Here is a 16,519-nt window from a genome sequence, read left to right on the forward strand (position 1 = left end):
AACGAAGTCCAATCTGATAGTTCTCAGAAAATGAACTGTAACTTAGTGAATACTATCAAAGAAAAGTTAAACTTATGTCTAAAAAACCGTTAAGATGTCAGGTTTTAAATCATGTAAGTCAAATCGAAAACAAACCTTCTGTGTTTATGTAATCTGTATGAAAAGAGAGCCATGTCAGAAGTCCGTGATTCAGCTCATTATCTGCTAATGCGGCCACGCCCACGGAGCCAGCGCTATTCAGACGCAAATTCAGAGGCAATACATGCATTCATCGTCTCAATCGTGTATTTATTGTCTTGAAAAGTGTTTATCTGGATGTAAAAGTCATGGTTAGGGAGCTCTAGAAGACATGCAGTTAGTTCCTGTTTTCTTTTCTTCTATAGATTAATTTTAGATGAGTTTTTGTTTCTTTAGCGCCCTCCGGCTGCAGCATGAATTGGAAACTCCATTCATGGAATAGCCTCTTCTTCTTTTAGATGAATTTGTGGACTAAAAATGCACAGAGAGCGCCCTCCGACTTCAAGGATGAATTGAAAACACCAGCGCTCATAGTAATGACAATGAATATTAAATAAATATAACTTCTCTGTATAGAAAATTGACATAAGCATATGAGAATCCAATATTTCTCCAAATGTGCATGCTTTTAAACTAAAAGCCTATATTCAGACTCTTTGCATCACAGAAATACATTATATTTTAAAGTATAATATAAAACCATTACTTTATATTGTAATAATATTTTTCTGTATGTTTCATATATCATGATGAGCTTGAGACATCACAGAAGGTTTTTTTCACAGCCTACCTGACTGAAATGCCTCATTAATATGCAAGTCATTTCAGCTCATTACTATCCAATTCTTTTGTCTTCTCAGGTGAGAATGGCCCATTATTCAGTGGTGATTCACGCCTCCTCGCATACTGTGTTTCTTGGCAAAAAGTGTCTTACAAAAACTAAATCAATATATTGTTTTATATGAAGGAGTAGGCAGCATAATTTTTACATAATTTTGAAGCAAAAACTCTAGTCTACAACCTCCAATACCCAAAAGTCTTGTGAACACAGATTTAATATACTTATTTTGGCCTTATTTCAGTGACTTAAGTTTTTTGTTTTTTCAGTAACCACGCATAAACATTATTCCTTCAAAAACACAAACATGTACATACATGTTCCTCACATATTATTGTAGCCTAGTTTGTGCTGAATACAGTGTAATGACACTTTTGTCATTTATATGTTTATGAACAACTGAAAAAAGCACAAATGTCAGAGCATGTCAAAACTTCTCCAGGCCCCAAATCAGCCTCAGACTCCAGAGGGTTAATGGAAAAAGTGTCATTACACTGTATTCAGCACAAACTAGGCTACAATAATATGTGAGGAACATGTATGTACATGTTTGTGTTTTTGAAGGAATAACGTTTATGCGTGGTTATTGAAAAAACAAAAAACTTAAGTCACTGAAATAAAGCCAAAATATATACATTAAATCTTTGTTCACAAGACTTCTGGGTATTTGAGGTTGTAGACTAGAGTTTTTGCTTCAACATGAGGTAAAATGATGCTGCCTGCTTGTTCATATAAAACAATAGAGAGATTTAAATTTTCTAAAACATCTTTGGTCAAGAAACACAGTATGCGTGGAGGCGTGAATAATCATGAATAATGGGTGATTCTCACCTGAGAAGACAAAAGAATCGCATAATAATGACCTGAAATGACTTGCATATTAATGAGGCCTTTCAGTCAGGTAGGCTGTGAAAAAACCCTCTGTTATCATGATTCAAATCTCATCATGGTGTAAATCAAACATACAGAAAAAACAGCAATACTGTGAAATATTATTACAATTTAATATAATGTATTTCTATGATACAAAGTGTCTGAACAGTTATGTTACCTCTATGGCATTTCATATAGGCTTTTAGCTTAAAAGCATGCACATTTGGAGAAATATTGATGGATTCTCATATGTTTGTCAATTTTCTATACAGAGGAGTAATATTTATTCAGGATTTATTGTCATTACTATGAGTGCTGGATACTGTCAATTCAATCTTGCAGCCGTAGGGCGCTCTCTGTACACCTTTAGTCCACAAATGCCAATGCTAAAGAAGAATAGGCAATCCAGGAACTAACCGAAATAACAGAGGCCAGAGATCGCTAACTATGGCTATTCAAAACACTTTTCAAGACAATAAATACACGATTGAGACGAAGTATGCATGTATTGACTGAATTTGCGTCTGAATAGCGCTGGCTCCGTGGGCGTGGCCGCATTAGCGGATAATGAGCTGAATCACGGACTTCTGACATGGCTCTCTTTTCATACAGATTACATAAACACAGAATGTTTGTTTTCGATTTGACTTACACGAATTAAAACCTGACATTTCTACGTTTTTTTAGACATAAGTCTAATTTTTTTGTGATTAGTATTCACTAAGTTACAGTTCATTTTCTGAGAACTATCAGATTGGACTTCCTTCAGAGGGAGATGAGAGATCACGCATCATGTTAGTTTTCTTTATTTTACAAAAAGCACAACATTTTGTTTTTATTCTGAGTGTACACAAATAAAAGAAGATATTCCACAGATTAAAATGGTGTATAACTCTTAATTGTATGTGCAACATTAACAGAGTATTTTGAGTCTCTTTCACACTGGTAAGAAAAAAACCGCGGTGGTATCGCCGGCGATACCCTCAGACCTCAGAGTGTTAATAGTAAATTAATAATTAATACATTTAAGATCATCATGTTTGCAGCAAACAATATATTTCAGACCTAGTGGAGTAATAGTAATAATATCTAGGACTGAATTGAAATAGGCTATATTGTAAGTTTTAATAGATCACGCTACAAACATAATGATCTTAAAATACATGATGCATTGCTGTGTCCGTTATCACATACAGTAATTCACACTTTTGGACACTTTTGCTTTAACAGACATTAGACAACACTGCAAAATCAAGCTGTTATATTCATATATTTATTGTCCAACATTCCCAATTTTTCTGATGCATGTCCTTAATTTAATTTCATATGTTGGTATTAATTCAGTGTTTATAAGCCTTTTAAATAATTTAACCCAAACTGACTGGGTTTCTAGAGAGCAAAGGTTTTGTGAAAAAAGTGGAAGACTTAAACACAAAGTGTGTAAAATAAACTGTAAAAAGGATTTGATGATCACTAGTGATGGTATTTTATTCTGTGTTGTCATCATTCAGGTTGGATTTCAGCTTTAATGCACTTTTTTTAAAGCAGGACCGTCGACTTGCTTTCACCACAAAATGGTGGAAACGCAGGGCAGCTGCTGGGCGCCGGTGTTGCAATGGAACGCTCTATTGAGTGTCGCTTCTTGTTAGTGTATATTCTTTGATGTAACAAAGCCTTGTTTACTGAAATCACATGATTTTCACACTCTGAACCACTGATTCAGAACAAAAGATTCGCAAAGCTTGGAAGCTTCATGAAGCAGTGTTTTGAAATCGCCAATCACTAGATATTGCTGAATAAAGACGTTATTTTGTTTTTTTGGCACACAAAAAGTGTTAATTATCTTGCTGTCAATGCAGGCCTCACTGAGCCATCGGATTTTATCAAAAATATCTTAATTTGAGTTGTGAAAATGAATGAAGGTCTTACGGGTGTGGAATGACTTGAGTAATTAATGACAGAAATTTCAGTTTTGGGTGAACGAACCCTTTAAAGAATTCTGCAAAAATTCATAATGTAAAAGCTTATTACCTCAAGAAACCCCTCAAAGTTGATGGCGCCGCATTCATGAGTGTCTGCAGCGTCAAACATCGCTCTGCGCTGCTCAGGAGAACAGTCCACCTGAAAGAGCTCCAGCAGCTCCTCGCTGTCCCAGAGTTCATGATGGAAACACAAGAGATTATTAATGCTTATTTTATTCAAATAATCTGATCTATTAGTGACTTGTGGAGAATGAAATCTTGTGATGTTAGAGAGTGCTGCCCCCTAGAGCTGAAATGTGTTACACACTCAAGTGTCAGTCCTGAACAGATCTCAGTCTGGGTTTAGCTTTGGGAACTGAAAGTAAAAGTTCACTTACAGGGCACAGAAGTGGAGAAGATACTTGTAATCTTCGGTAACAACCTCAAAATGATATCTAAGGTTCGAGATGTCTCTAGAAGTCCACTGGGGGTATTTCTCCTTCAGCTTCTCAACCACTCCACTCCAGTAACGTCTGTACACTGAAAAACAGGTGAATTATCGACATTACATTATAGTTAGACCGATGATGGGATTCAAGACATCTGCTCTTTCTGCATTGGTTGCAAAACAGAAAGTGTGAGGCAAACTTCTAAATGCAGGGCTCGGCAATAAGGGCTGCCCGATAGCCCGGGGCCAGTGTGAACGACGCTCGGGACAGTAGACGGAAGGGTCACTTGCACGATCGGGCCAGTGCTGTAGGGTGTGCGTTATATATTGTTGATTTAATGATCTGATATTATCAGAATTCAAGGGGCAAAAATGTCCCTGTATATATATAATTTAATATAGTTAAACAAAATTACACAAAGAGCACAGTTTTTCTCCAAATATTAGCATGATTATAAATGTGACATTTATTTTATTCAGCGTACAGTTTAATGAACAAGAACTTAATATCAAGTGACTTACATTTTAGACACCAAATCGACTGTTTCGCTTTCGCCATGAAAATAGTTCCAAAGTCCACAGAATTGTTTTGCGTCTCTGAGCAACACTTCCTGAATGAATCAGCCGTTTGAATGAATCGGTTGAATCTCAATGATTCGCTCATTAACAGTGATTTGCTGCCACCTACCGGTGGGTTTAATTTCACATTTAAAGTGTCTTCATTTTTTAAAGGTGCCCAAGAACGTTCTTTCACAAGATGTAATATAAGTCTAAGGTGTCCCCTGAATGTGTCTGTAAAGTTTCAGCTCAAAATACCCCATAGATTTTTTTTAATTAATTTTTTTAACTGCCTATTTTGGGGCATCATTAACAATGCACTGATTTACACTCGGCGCCGCCCCCTTAAATCGTGTGCTCCCTGCCACACGAGCTGTCAACTATATTACAGCGCATTTACAAAGTTCACACAGCTAATATAACCCTCAAATGGATCTTTACAAGATGTTCGTCATGCATGCTGTATGCATGCTTCGAATTATGTGAGTAAAGTATTTATTTGGATGTTAAAGTTTTATTCTGAGTGAATTTGAGTCTGTGATCCGTGGCTAACGGCTAATGCTACACTGTTGGAGAGATTTATAAAGAATGAAGTTGTGTTTATGAATTATACAGACTGCAAGTGTTTAAAAAATGAAAATAGTGACGGCTCTTGTCTCTGTGAATACAGTAAGAAACGATGGTAACTTTAACCTCATTTAACAGTACATTAGCAACATGCTAACGAAACATTTAGAAAGACAGTTTACAAATATCAGTAAAAATATCATGATATCATGGATCATGTCAGTTATTATTGCTCCATCTGCCATTTTTCGCTGTTGTTCTTGCTTACCTAGTCTGATGATTCGGCTGTGTGCAGCTCCAGACGTTAACTGGCTGCCCTTGTCTAATGCCTTTTATAATGTTGGTAACATCATGGGCTGGCATTATGTAAATATTGGGGCGTACACCCCGACTGTTACGTGACAGTCGGTGTTATGTTGAGATTCGCCTGTTCTTCGGAGGTCGTTTAAACGAATGAGATTTATATAAGAAGGAGGAAACAATGGAGTTTGAGACTCACTGTATGTCATTTCCATGTACTGAACTCTTGTTATTTAACTATGCCAAGGTAAATTCAATTTTTGAATCAAGGGCACCTTTAAATAATTTCAAATAACAGTATTTAAAATTGTATATTTTCAACATTAAAAACATTTTTATGCATCTGTAACTGATTAACTTTAATAAAGTTTAATGATGAAAAACTTGAACAGCACCATTTATTTCATGTATATGTTTGTTCTGTTGTGTTTATTTGTGCTATTACTCGTAATTTGATTTTAACTATTTTATTACTTACTGTTTGTCTAACAATATTTAAAATATAAGTGAGTTAATCTAGTATCTGGTGTCATAACCTTATTTATTGAGGTTAAATGTAACAAATACAATGAAAACAATAACTATGCTTATTTTAAAGGCCCATTTTCTTGCCTTTTACTTTTATTATTTTTTTGTTGTGGGGCCAGTGAAAATTTTGGCGGGGCAAGTAAAAATTTGAACCACCGGGCCAGCAGAAAACATCCTTAACGTTGAGCCCCGAAATGTCTTTAATGTTTTAGAAAATCTGATAGTCCTACTCATACCTTTAAACTTCTCCTCCTCGAGTTTGGCGAGAGCGTTCTGCCGATACATGCTTTCACAAATGGCCAAATTACATGCATGCAACGCTGCAAAAATACCATCTTCTTGTTCTTCAACTGCAAAACACAGATAAAAAACAATTTACAATTCATCAAATGCCATATTCCTCCGGGCTGCAGTAAAAATCAAAACCACACAAGTCACCCACATTAAATAAATAACCCACATTAAATAATAGGCCATCATTTCTAGCTTGATTTAGCAGGTCAGTTTAAACCAAATAAATAAAAATGGCGGCTACTCATTTTCTCTACAGTTCTGTACTTGCTCTATCTTTACACTAAACTGGTGTACTGTTTAGATTAGCTTATCGATTTCTAGTGATTTACAAATAAGAAGATTGGAAAACATCTTAAAATAACGAGTAAACGAAGGAAATATTTACTGCTAGCCCCGGTGTAACTGACAGGATTGTGAGCTCGACGGTTGATTCAGTCACTGACCTTCTTCGCGCTCAGACTCGGTCAGATCAAACACGTAAGGCAGTTGTTGTGACAGAGGCGAAGAGAAAAACGAGCCCATTTCTAACCGTTTGTGAACAGTTTGTCAAAAATGTGTGTTGTTTTTAGACAAAATCACAGCCAAAGAAGACGACGGTCTGGAGTCAAATAACGGCTCGCGCGCTTCAAATGCGTGACCACGTGACGAGAATGAAGTTAAGTGTGTAGATCGTGTAAAGCAGAGACCGTCATCAGAAAAACATCTTTATTAATAAACTAGACTATAGGCTACAGAAGAATAGACCTGTATGTAATCAGCCTTCAGAAAAAGGACAACATTTATTTGAAATAGAAATCTTTTGTTATCTCTAAGGCACGTTCACACCAAGAACGATAATTATAAGGATAACGATATAATTCTAACAATCTATAGTTATAAATATAAAAGAATAGCATTGTCCACACAGCTATAGCGATAACAATATAGGGAAATTATATCTTGGGGATCACTTTCAGAACTTTTTTTGTTACTAATTTACAAATGTTGATTATATATTTATATATTTTTTTAATATTGCAGTCAATGTCACCATGACAAAGATACTTCATGGATCCTCAACAAGGGAGTGTTTGTATAGTAAAAGATCCAGTATTTAACCCATTAAGTAATGCAATGCATGCCAATAAAAATACTTTAGGTTATCTTCTTCTTTATTTCAGCACAATTCATCAACCAAATATTGATCAATAAATATGCTACATCAGATATATACACTTATAAATTGCATTGCAATAAATAAAACCCATATAGTTTAAAAGGAATCAAATATAATATCAAATAAAATAATCAAATATATTATTATTTAGAGTTGATTTCAGGTAGAAGCTGTAGAAAGAGATGTAGAGTCAGTGATGTTCAGCTTCACATGCCATCTACAAAAAAAGAGAACAAATATACTTTATTGTATTTAAAAATTGCCATTATTTTTGTCTTTATACTGTCAATTTTAATATTTAATGTGAACTATACTCTTGCATCAGTGTACGGTCAGTGACTTACTGTTGAAGCTGAATTTTCTTGAGCTCCTGGATTTTTTCCTTCATCCAGCCCTGCTTCCAGTGATCTCGGACCCTCAGTTGTGAAGAAACTGTTTGCCAAGAAAAGGTGGAGGTTTAGAAACTAAAAGTCACAATGGTGAGAATAAATATTCTTTATACATACATGACTGCAGTGGCACAGGGAGGTTTACTCTTCTGAAGTTTGAATCCTGTTATAGGTGGCGTGATTTCCACAGTGATTTTTTTGATATTTAATGGTGTAAATTGTTTGCTTAAGAAACAGATGAAAGGAAAGACTCTCAGTCAGTGATGCAGTTATTTTTCACGGGAAAGAACATTTGAGGATGTACTTTGGTCTTGTGAAATGTCTGACTTCATTGAGGACAGTGAATCATGGATATACTAAGTTGTTTAGTCAGCAAATGCGTCAGGAGCATATTTCGGATAAGAAGAAGAAATTAAATTTTGTATCTTTGTATCAGTAAACTTGACAAACAGGAATCCTTATTTATGCTTTATTGTCTAAACAACACTACCATGACAGCTTGCAATGTTGGAGAACGCTGCCACCTACAGGTGAAACAACACATGAGAAATCCCTTACAGATCAATTTGAACTTCTGAAACAGATATTTGTCATTTGCAAAACTAATTTGAAATGAATCATTACTTTTACTTACAAGTCGAACTTCCATTATCGTCAAACAACTGAAATTGATGTCTGAGGTTCAAGAAGACTTCAGATGTCCAGTATTGGCTAATACTCCTTTAACTTAATCATGCCACTCCAGGTTTGTGTACATACTCTGAAAGATGTCATCAAAATGTAGTTATAGAAGTCTGTAGTTATATTTAAAAGACATATAGGCCTACCATCAGCCTTTTCATTTCACCTCTGCTGGACCACGTTACAAAATCTCTGGCCAAAGCTAATTCCAGATCTGTGACTGTAATGTCTGTAGACTATTGCAGAAATCATCAACATCAGACTCAGCATGGCAAAGCCACAAGCTGGGAGACATTATGTTATGCACATTAGAGTGCAAATCCAAATTTCCACTCAAGTTTAGTTCAACTTCGTTGACGTTCCCCCTATTTATTTTCATATTCCATGGGTTGGGATTATTTAAATGATTGACATTGTGACTTTACAAGATCAGGAAAAAGCATGTTGTAGTCCCAGCGAGCCATTTATTGTAGTTCTTGAAAAGTGTTTTTTCTTAAAGAGATTATCTCCTTTTGGAGTGGACTTTGAGCTTTGCAGATCTTTTTATGCTCAAACAGAAACATTATACACTAACTAAAATTGAAAGAAGTGAAAAAGCATAATCCCCGTTAAGGAAAGAATGAAAGGAAAGACTTTGAGGATGTACTTTGGTCATGTGAAATGAATCATGGATGTTGCAATTTGTCAGCAAGTGCAACAATGAAGAAAGGGTATGAGCAGCACTAGCATATTTTGAATAAGAAGAAATTGGATTTTATCAGTGAACTTAACAAACAGGAATCCTTATTTATGCTTTTGTTTTCACATTTTTGTAGGTCTAAACAACACTACCTTGATGTTATTGTCTTTCCAGGTCCAAATAAATATGCACCGTATCTCAGCCCCTCAACGCTGGAGGAATGAATTGCCATCTTTAGCCACCCCTTCACCAGATCTTTGGAGCCAGGTAAGTGTCACGCCTCTACTTCGGGACACTACGCTTCCCGTTTTGGGCCCCAGTGCTTTTCCTCGCTGCCCCTCCACGGGTACATCGGTTGCCCCTACTGGGAGCCTGGCTAGAGCTTCCCAGCTCATCCAGCTGGCTTATTTGGAAAATCAGACTTGGCTACACGATTCAGTTTGCCAGGGATCCCCCAGGTTCAGCGGCATCCTATTTACTGTGGTGTCAGGCAAAGATGCCCTGTCCTGCGAAACAGAATCGGGGTCCTTTTGGCAAAGGATGCAATAGAGCCTGTTCCTCCAGCCAAGAGAAGGTCAGGGTTTTACAGCTCTCACTTCATCTTTCCCAAGAAATACAGTGGGTTCCTTTTCTTGTTTTTATTTCATTTTTAATGCATTTTATATCTTTTATGTATGATCTTTTTATTTCTGACTTTTAATGCATTTTAAATCTTGCTGTCTGGTTGAAAGAGCTGGGAAAATTAGGAAGTAAGCATTTGTGATTAGGTTAAAATTTGGTAAATTTGGATAAGGGGACAAACCATGATGGTTGGGCTATCTGACTCTGTGGTATGTGGAAGGGGTTTGTAAGGGGAATTGAGATCACTTGCAAAGGCAATGTGATTAACACGAGAGATGGGCACTCGAGTTAGAGACTCGCACTCGAGTCGCATTTTAACAGACTTCAGACTTGACTCGACTCGGCATAAAAGACTCTGAATATTTTAAAAATGACAAAGTCTTTTACCCTTAACTACTGATATAATAAATAAAGAATTTGTGTTGTGTTTAAATGGTTTTATAATATCTGCGTCACATATATTTCCTTACGTCTCGTGGTAGATCAGACTCTTGTCATACACTTTGATTACGTATGTCTGTGCACATAAACTCCGAAATGTCATAATAAAAGTCCCATGCAACATGATGGGAGACACCGTGCCATATGTCCTTTTGTTTGGGTTTATTATCACGTCAGATCAGCTAGACAGACAGAATGTGGGAAAACAATTAAAGACACCGGAACAACATCATCAAATTTTATTCATCATCCACAAAGGTTAGTCACATAAACTGTGGTGTAGCTGCACGGCTCATTTGAATTGCCAGCCTGTTAAAATATGAAAAAAAAAATAATAATCTAGACTTTAAACCTAGCACTACGTTTAATCAATCTTTTCATATTTGCAGCTTTTCTATTTCTTAATGTGTGTCCATAAGAGAGAGAGATAGAAAGAGATGTTAATCCATTTATTACTTAAAGCTCATATTTTAACGTATCACAATCAGCATGTGTAGAGTTTTATATTGACATTCTTAAACATTCCGAAGTTTGATATTTTCTGATAATGACTGTCGTCACTAACAACGAAGCTGTACAGTGTTGCCAGATTGGAAATGTCCAATTATCGTACCAGAAGCTCAAAATTATCGTATTTGAAAGAAAATTATCGTACATGACTTTTTAGTATAGGTAAATGAACTAAATTAATAACTAATTATTTTTACAACGGAAAGAATCAATAATGAACTAACATAAGCAATCACACTATTTTAGCTGCTGTACAGCCAAAATTATGTTCCCTCTATCTCTGTAAAGCTATACTTTGACACAATCTGCATTGTAAAAAGAGCTGTAAAAATAAAGCTGACATGAGAGTCAAACGTACAGAATACAGCTATTTATCTATAGACCAACAACTTTTTGACATGAAACATAAATAATTATTAGGCGTACCTTAGTGGAAAACAACTGACCTAAGCGCCGCGGCAGAAATGTTACCTTGGCCTGCGTCTCAATGTGCATACTATGCATCCTAAATAGTATGTGACATTAGCCATTTCAGTACTATTTCGGGCGGATAGGGTGGACAGTATGCACATTGGGATGCAGGGTTGAGCTCGTGAGAGAGATTCATTCTCCACAATGATTGGCCGAGAAGACGTAACATGAGATGAGATGGAAGACGTGCCTAACAAAGTTCACGTTAGGATCCACAGCTAGATCAATGAGCCGATTATAACGACCATCATTTGAAGTGTCACAAAATACTGAAATCATCGTACATTATGGGATTTTTTTTCATTATTGATCGTATATTGTACAGAGGTCAAAATTATCGCACAAATACGATAATTATCGTACATCTGGAAGCTGTATAACAAACTGCCGTATAACAAACCGTGACTCACTGGCGCCATCTTGTGTCCGCTTAGCGACTGTATTGAAAGTGACTACTCGTGTTGCCAGGACGACTGTTTTGTACATTGTAATGGATTATAAAGTAACAAACTGAATGTACATTATCCCTTACATCATAGGACCTTAATTTCAAATGAAACAGATTATAGAAAGAGCATATAATTTTGTCTATATAATACAACTAGGATAAAAATAGGATTTGATTGTGAGATTTTTTTTTTTTTTTTTTTTTAATGACTCGAGACTCGACTCAGACTCGTGACAAAAGACTCCAGCTTAAAGACTTCAGACTTGACTCGGACTCCAGATAAAAGAACATCTCTGATTAACACATTCCGGAAATCAAAACACGTTGGTTGGGGCACTTTGCAAAGGGGAAATTTGAGCTGTGGTGCATAGTTAAGATATCTCTGGATTACAGTCAGGACACTTTCCAAAGGGCAAAATTGCATAGTTAAGATATCTCGAAAGGGGGATTAGGGCTGTGTGGTGCAGTTTGAGGTGTCTTGGCAAAAGGGGAGATTGAAACTTTGTGTATCAGTTCAAAGTGCCTTAACAGGTTGAGCTAGTCTCTGGGAGAATTAAACGTGAAGAAGATCCGTTTAGATCCACTCTGACGGACAACAAATAACTCCCTGAAACTTCCTAACTCTTCCATCCAGATAGCAGAATTCCTGATTTTTACTGTTATTTCTATTTCTTATGCGTTCTATTTTCATTATTATGTACACTCTAAAAAATGCTGGGTTAAAAACAACCCAAGTTGGGTTGAAAATGGACAAACCCAGCAATTGGGTTGTTTTAACCCAGCGGTTGGGTTAAATGTTTGCCCAACCTGCTGGGTAGTTTTATTTAACTCGACTATTGTTTAAAAATGACTGTATTGCTTAATTAAAATTAACCCAAAGTATGTTGGAAATGAACATTTATTAATGTTCAATTAATAATTATTAAACAATAAACATTTATTAAATTGCTTATTAATAAATGTATATTAATAAACTATTAAACTATTAAATTTATATTAATAAAATATTAAAGCTTATTAATAAACATTCACCTTTTGTCTATTATTGTTGCCTCTAATTGCATCTGGTTTTTAATTTCCCAACTATTTTGGGTTCATTTTAAGCTAGCCATATAGCAATTTTTAAACAATAGTTGGTTTTTAATAAAACTACCCAGCAGGTTGAACTACCCGCTGGGTTAAAACAACCCAATCGCTGGGTTTGTCCATTTCAAACCCAACTTGGGTTGTTTTTAACCCAGCATTTTTTAGAGTGTATTTGGCTCTTCTTTATGTAAAGCACTTTGAATTACATACATTGTGTATGAAATGTGCTATACAAATAAAATTGCCTTGCCTTATGGCTGACCTTGTATCTGTGAGTCTTGAATTGAGCCCTTCACAAGCTCTGGTTCAAGAGGCTAATGCAGAAATGCAACCTATCTGTAGGATTTATTGTTTGATTAGATGAAAGCATGACTCAACAAAAGTGAGGGAGTGAGAGAATCGTGTCAGTGCGCCCATGTCAGATTCATGACCATGATGAGAATGAGGTGTTTCTGACATTACACTTTGTTTCATGATTATGTGATTCAAATAAACTATTTGGATAAATATTAAAATGTCAGTTTTAATGATTGTTAAAAACACTTACTAAAATGTCAATGCAATCACAAACATATTCAGATAATCAGATTTATTTACCACTTTATTTGAGAACAATTAATCTTTGTACAGGTATCAGGTAGGAACAGATTGTAAGCAGTATATATAATAAATGGCTTTTATTTGACAAATTCTTGGAAAGCCGAATAAATAATGATGAAAAAATGCATCAAATTACATCACAATAAATATTATAAAGCATGCACAGTATTTTAAACAAGTTAACTGTTTCAGCCAAATCTTAATCCGTCTAAGCATCTTTTAAGGGGACAGGATGACAGTGCTGTTCATCTTCTGCTGTCTGAGAAAAAGAGAACAAATCAGCATTATTATGTTGAACATCTCTGCTCTTTGAATCAGCCTTTATGTTATCATTTTTAATAGGCTGAAGTTGCATTGATTTTTCAGTCTTACCGTTGAAGTTTCATGAGCTCCTTGACCTTTTCCCTCACCCATTTTATGCCCCCGTGAACGCACATCTCACCCTTAGTTGTGTTGAAACTGTGCCAAGACAGGTTTAGAAACAGCATTAAAAAATGCATATAAGACAACAACATAAATTTTTTACATTTTTTATCTAACATATACTTACATGACTGCTGTAACACAAGGAAGATTTTGTTTTTGATATCTGAATCCTGTTATAGGTACCGTGATTTTCTTGGTGGAGACAGATGTGCAGCAATCATGTACTTTTTCTCCATCTAATGAATAGAGGAGTTTGATTAGATTTCTGTAAGTCAGTCACCACACAGATTCATTTACAAGTACAGCATCTTAAATACTCACTCGTCTCCATGATCATCACTGACATAATGACAGCAATGGCAGCGAGACTCTTCTTCATCTTCTGGTTGAGCTGCATGTTGTGTCTTGGGATCTTCTGTCAATGCAGAGTTAGAGATGCTCACTGACTCCTCACATTCACACCGGCCCTTTTTAAATCATCAGAAGAGGAACTGTCTGTCAGATATTCGTCCGAATTTGTCTTTTTTTAGGATATATTTCCTTTTTCCCTTCTGGAGAAACGACCTTCTGCATTCATGCTAACTCTGTGGTTTTGGTGCGGATATTTGATGACGCAATCCTTTATATTAAGGAATGGATGAAAGGAACGATCCCCCAGTCAGTCAAAACATTATTTTTTTTTTTATTGCAGCTTTTGCTGATTGTTCTGCTGTTTGGCAAATATATCTTTGTTGTTCTCCCCCTACATTTATACTCCACTTATTTTTTTAAACAAACAAATAAATAAACACAAATAAGCAGTTTGTACTTATACCTCATGGGCAGCATCAGAGCAGAAAAGTGTACGGATGTGAGCGCTCATCAGTGTTTCACTCATATCATGACTGTAGGGTGGGATGTTCACCCTTGCACTTTCCATTCTGACCTCCATTCACCAAGTCAAGAGTCAAGAGCTCTTGAAGGTACAAAACCTGTGGCTTTCCACTGACTTAGACATTGCGAAACACTTTAATATACCATATTAGTTTATAACAGTTCTGAAATGATCACAGTATTCAGTAGGAGACAAAATGGTGTCCAAAAAAAAATTCTGTTTGCCTTCAATTTGTCACTAAGGTTTTTTATTTTTAAAGAAATTAACTTTTATTCAGCAAAGATGCATTAAATTGATCAAAAGTTATAGTAAAGACGTTTATAATGTTACAAAAAAACTTTTTATCCTTGAGGTATCCTGAAACAAACATATGACCACAAAAGTATTAAGCAACACATCAGTTTACCCTTGAAGGGACATAGTGATGGAAAGAAATATGAGATTATATGTCAATGATTTTGTTTTACTCTCGCAAATGTTTGCGTTCCCCCAAGAAACTTTGCGTTCACTTGCAAAATTTTAGAGTTCTTTGCAAGTAAACACAAAGTTTATAGAGGGGATGCAAAAGTTTGAATTATATTTTTTCCTCCCATCTCATATTTTTTCGACCACTAGGGGTTCCATTGTTTACAGCACTGATAATAATCATAAATGTTTCTTGAGCAGCAAATCAGCATATTAGAATGATTTCTGAAGGATCATGTGGCACTGAAAACTGGAGTAATGATGCTGAAAATTCAGCTTTGATCACTGAAATAAATTACCCCTTTACTATATATTAAAATAGAAAACAGTTTGTAATTTTATTTCACAATATTACAGTTTTTACTGTATTTTTGATTAAATAAAAACATTGGTGAGCAGAAGATCATTACCAAAGATCACAATGACTTTTGAATGATAGTGTATCCAATATTTTTTGTTTTTTTTTACACTAAAAACCAAACAAACTTTAATATTATTGCACTTGGTTTGATATTTTGCTATCAAATGCAACAAAGTGCATTTACATTTAAAGTGGCCCGGAAATACTCTAATACTAGCCACTCTGTGTTAAATATGTAGTATTTGTGGGTTAACTGGTAGTGGGTGTCTTTTGTTTGCTTCACTCAAAAAAATAACTTGTTGGTCTAACTTAATTTAATTATGACACCTATTTCCACACAGTTGAACTGATTTATTTGAACTTAAGCTAGGTTAATTGTACTGATGAGTGAAATTCATCCTAATTGAATGAGCTCACACCAGTTTCATTTGACGTATTCTGTGTATGTTTCCTGAACATAATTCATTCTTGTTGATCCAACCAGTGCTTTTTTTTTTTTTTTTTTGTTACCATCATGGTGAAGATGTGCGCTTGTGCTTAGGTTTTGAGTAGCTGTTGTACACAGACATACATGTTTCATGACCATTGAGAGGGGAAAAGCTGATGACCATATGTAGACTGTGTAAATTATGTGCTAGCCCTCAAACTAATTTATTTATATTTCTATAAAAACTAAACTAAAATAACACTTTTTCATATGCTAAGTAACATTTATAGCATGCAAGTAATGATCAGATAAAGAACTTCTCATCACTGGCTTTAGCATAGTTAATGCTCCCTGAAAACAATATAAATTTATTCTACGTAGCCACCTAAAGCCTAACCACAAGGTCTACACTTCAGCATAATGGTAACCTCAAAAAAATCGACATAACATAAACTCTTTTAAATGTCAAATATAACTGAACATCAAACTTTAAAAGGTA

At 35.4% G+C, this 16,519-nt stretch overlaps 1 protein-coding gene across 3 annotated transcripts in view; it reads right to left on the reverse strand.

Annotated features, from left to right (window-relative positions):
- The window catches only part of si:ch211-122l24.6 (uncharacterized protein LOC557261 homolog), a 28,053-nt gene extending 19,791 nt beyond the window's left edge, over positions 1-8,262 (reverse strand). Inside the window, exons 1-6 of one of the 3 annotated variants that reach the window (XM_048163497.1) lie at positions 8,048-8,262; positions 7,886-7,973; positions 6,829-7,758; positions 6,328-6,441; positions 4,089-4,230; positions 3,761-3,875 (exon numbers count right to left, since the gene is read on the reverse strand). In XM_048163497.1, coding sequence (XP_048019454.1) covers positions 3,761-3,875; positions 4,089-4,230; positions 6,328-6,441; positions 6,829-6,907 — 450 coding nt within the window. In that variant the 5' untranslated portion in view covers positions 6,908-7,758; positions 7,886-7,973; positions 8,048-8,262. The other 2 variants (XM_048163499.1, XM_048163498.1) reach the window with 2 other exon arrangements.
- Between the last annotated feature and the right edge of the window lie 8,257 nt (positions 8,263-16,519).

The sequence above is a fragment of the Megalobrama amblycephala genome, linkage group LG17 (genome assembly GCF_018812025.1).
Source record: "Megalobrama amblycephala isolate DHTTF-2021 linkage group LG17, ASM1881202v1, whole genome shotgun sequence".
Classification (NCBI taxonomy): Eukaryota; Metazoa; Chordata; class Actinopteri; order Cypriniformes; family Xenocyprididae; genus Megalobrama; species Megalobrama amblycephala.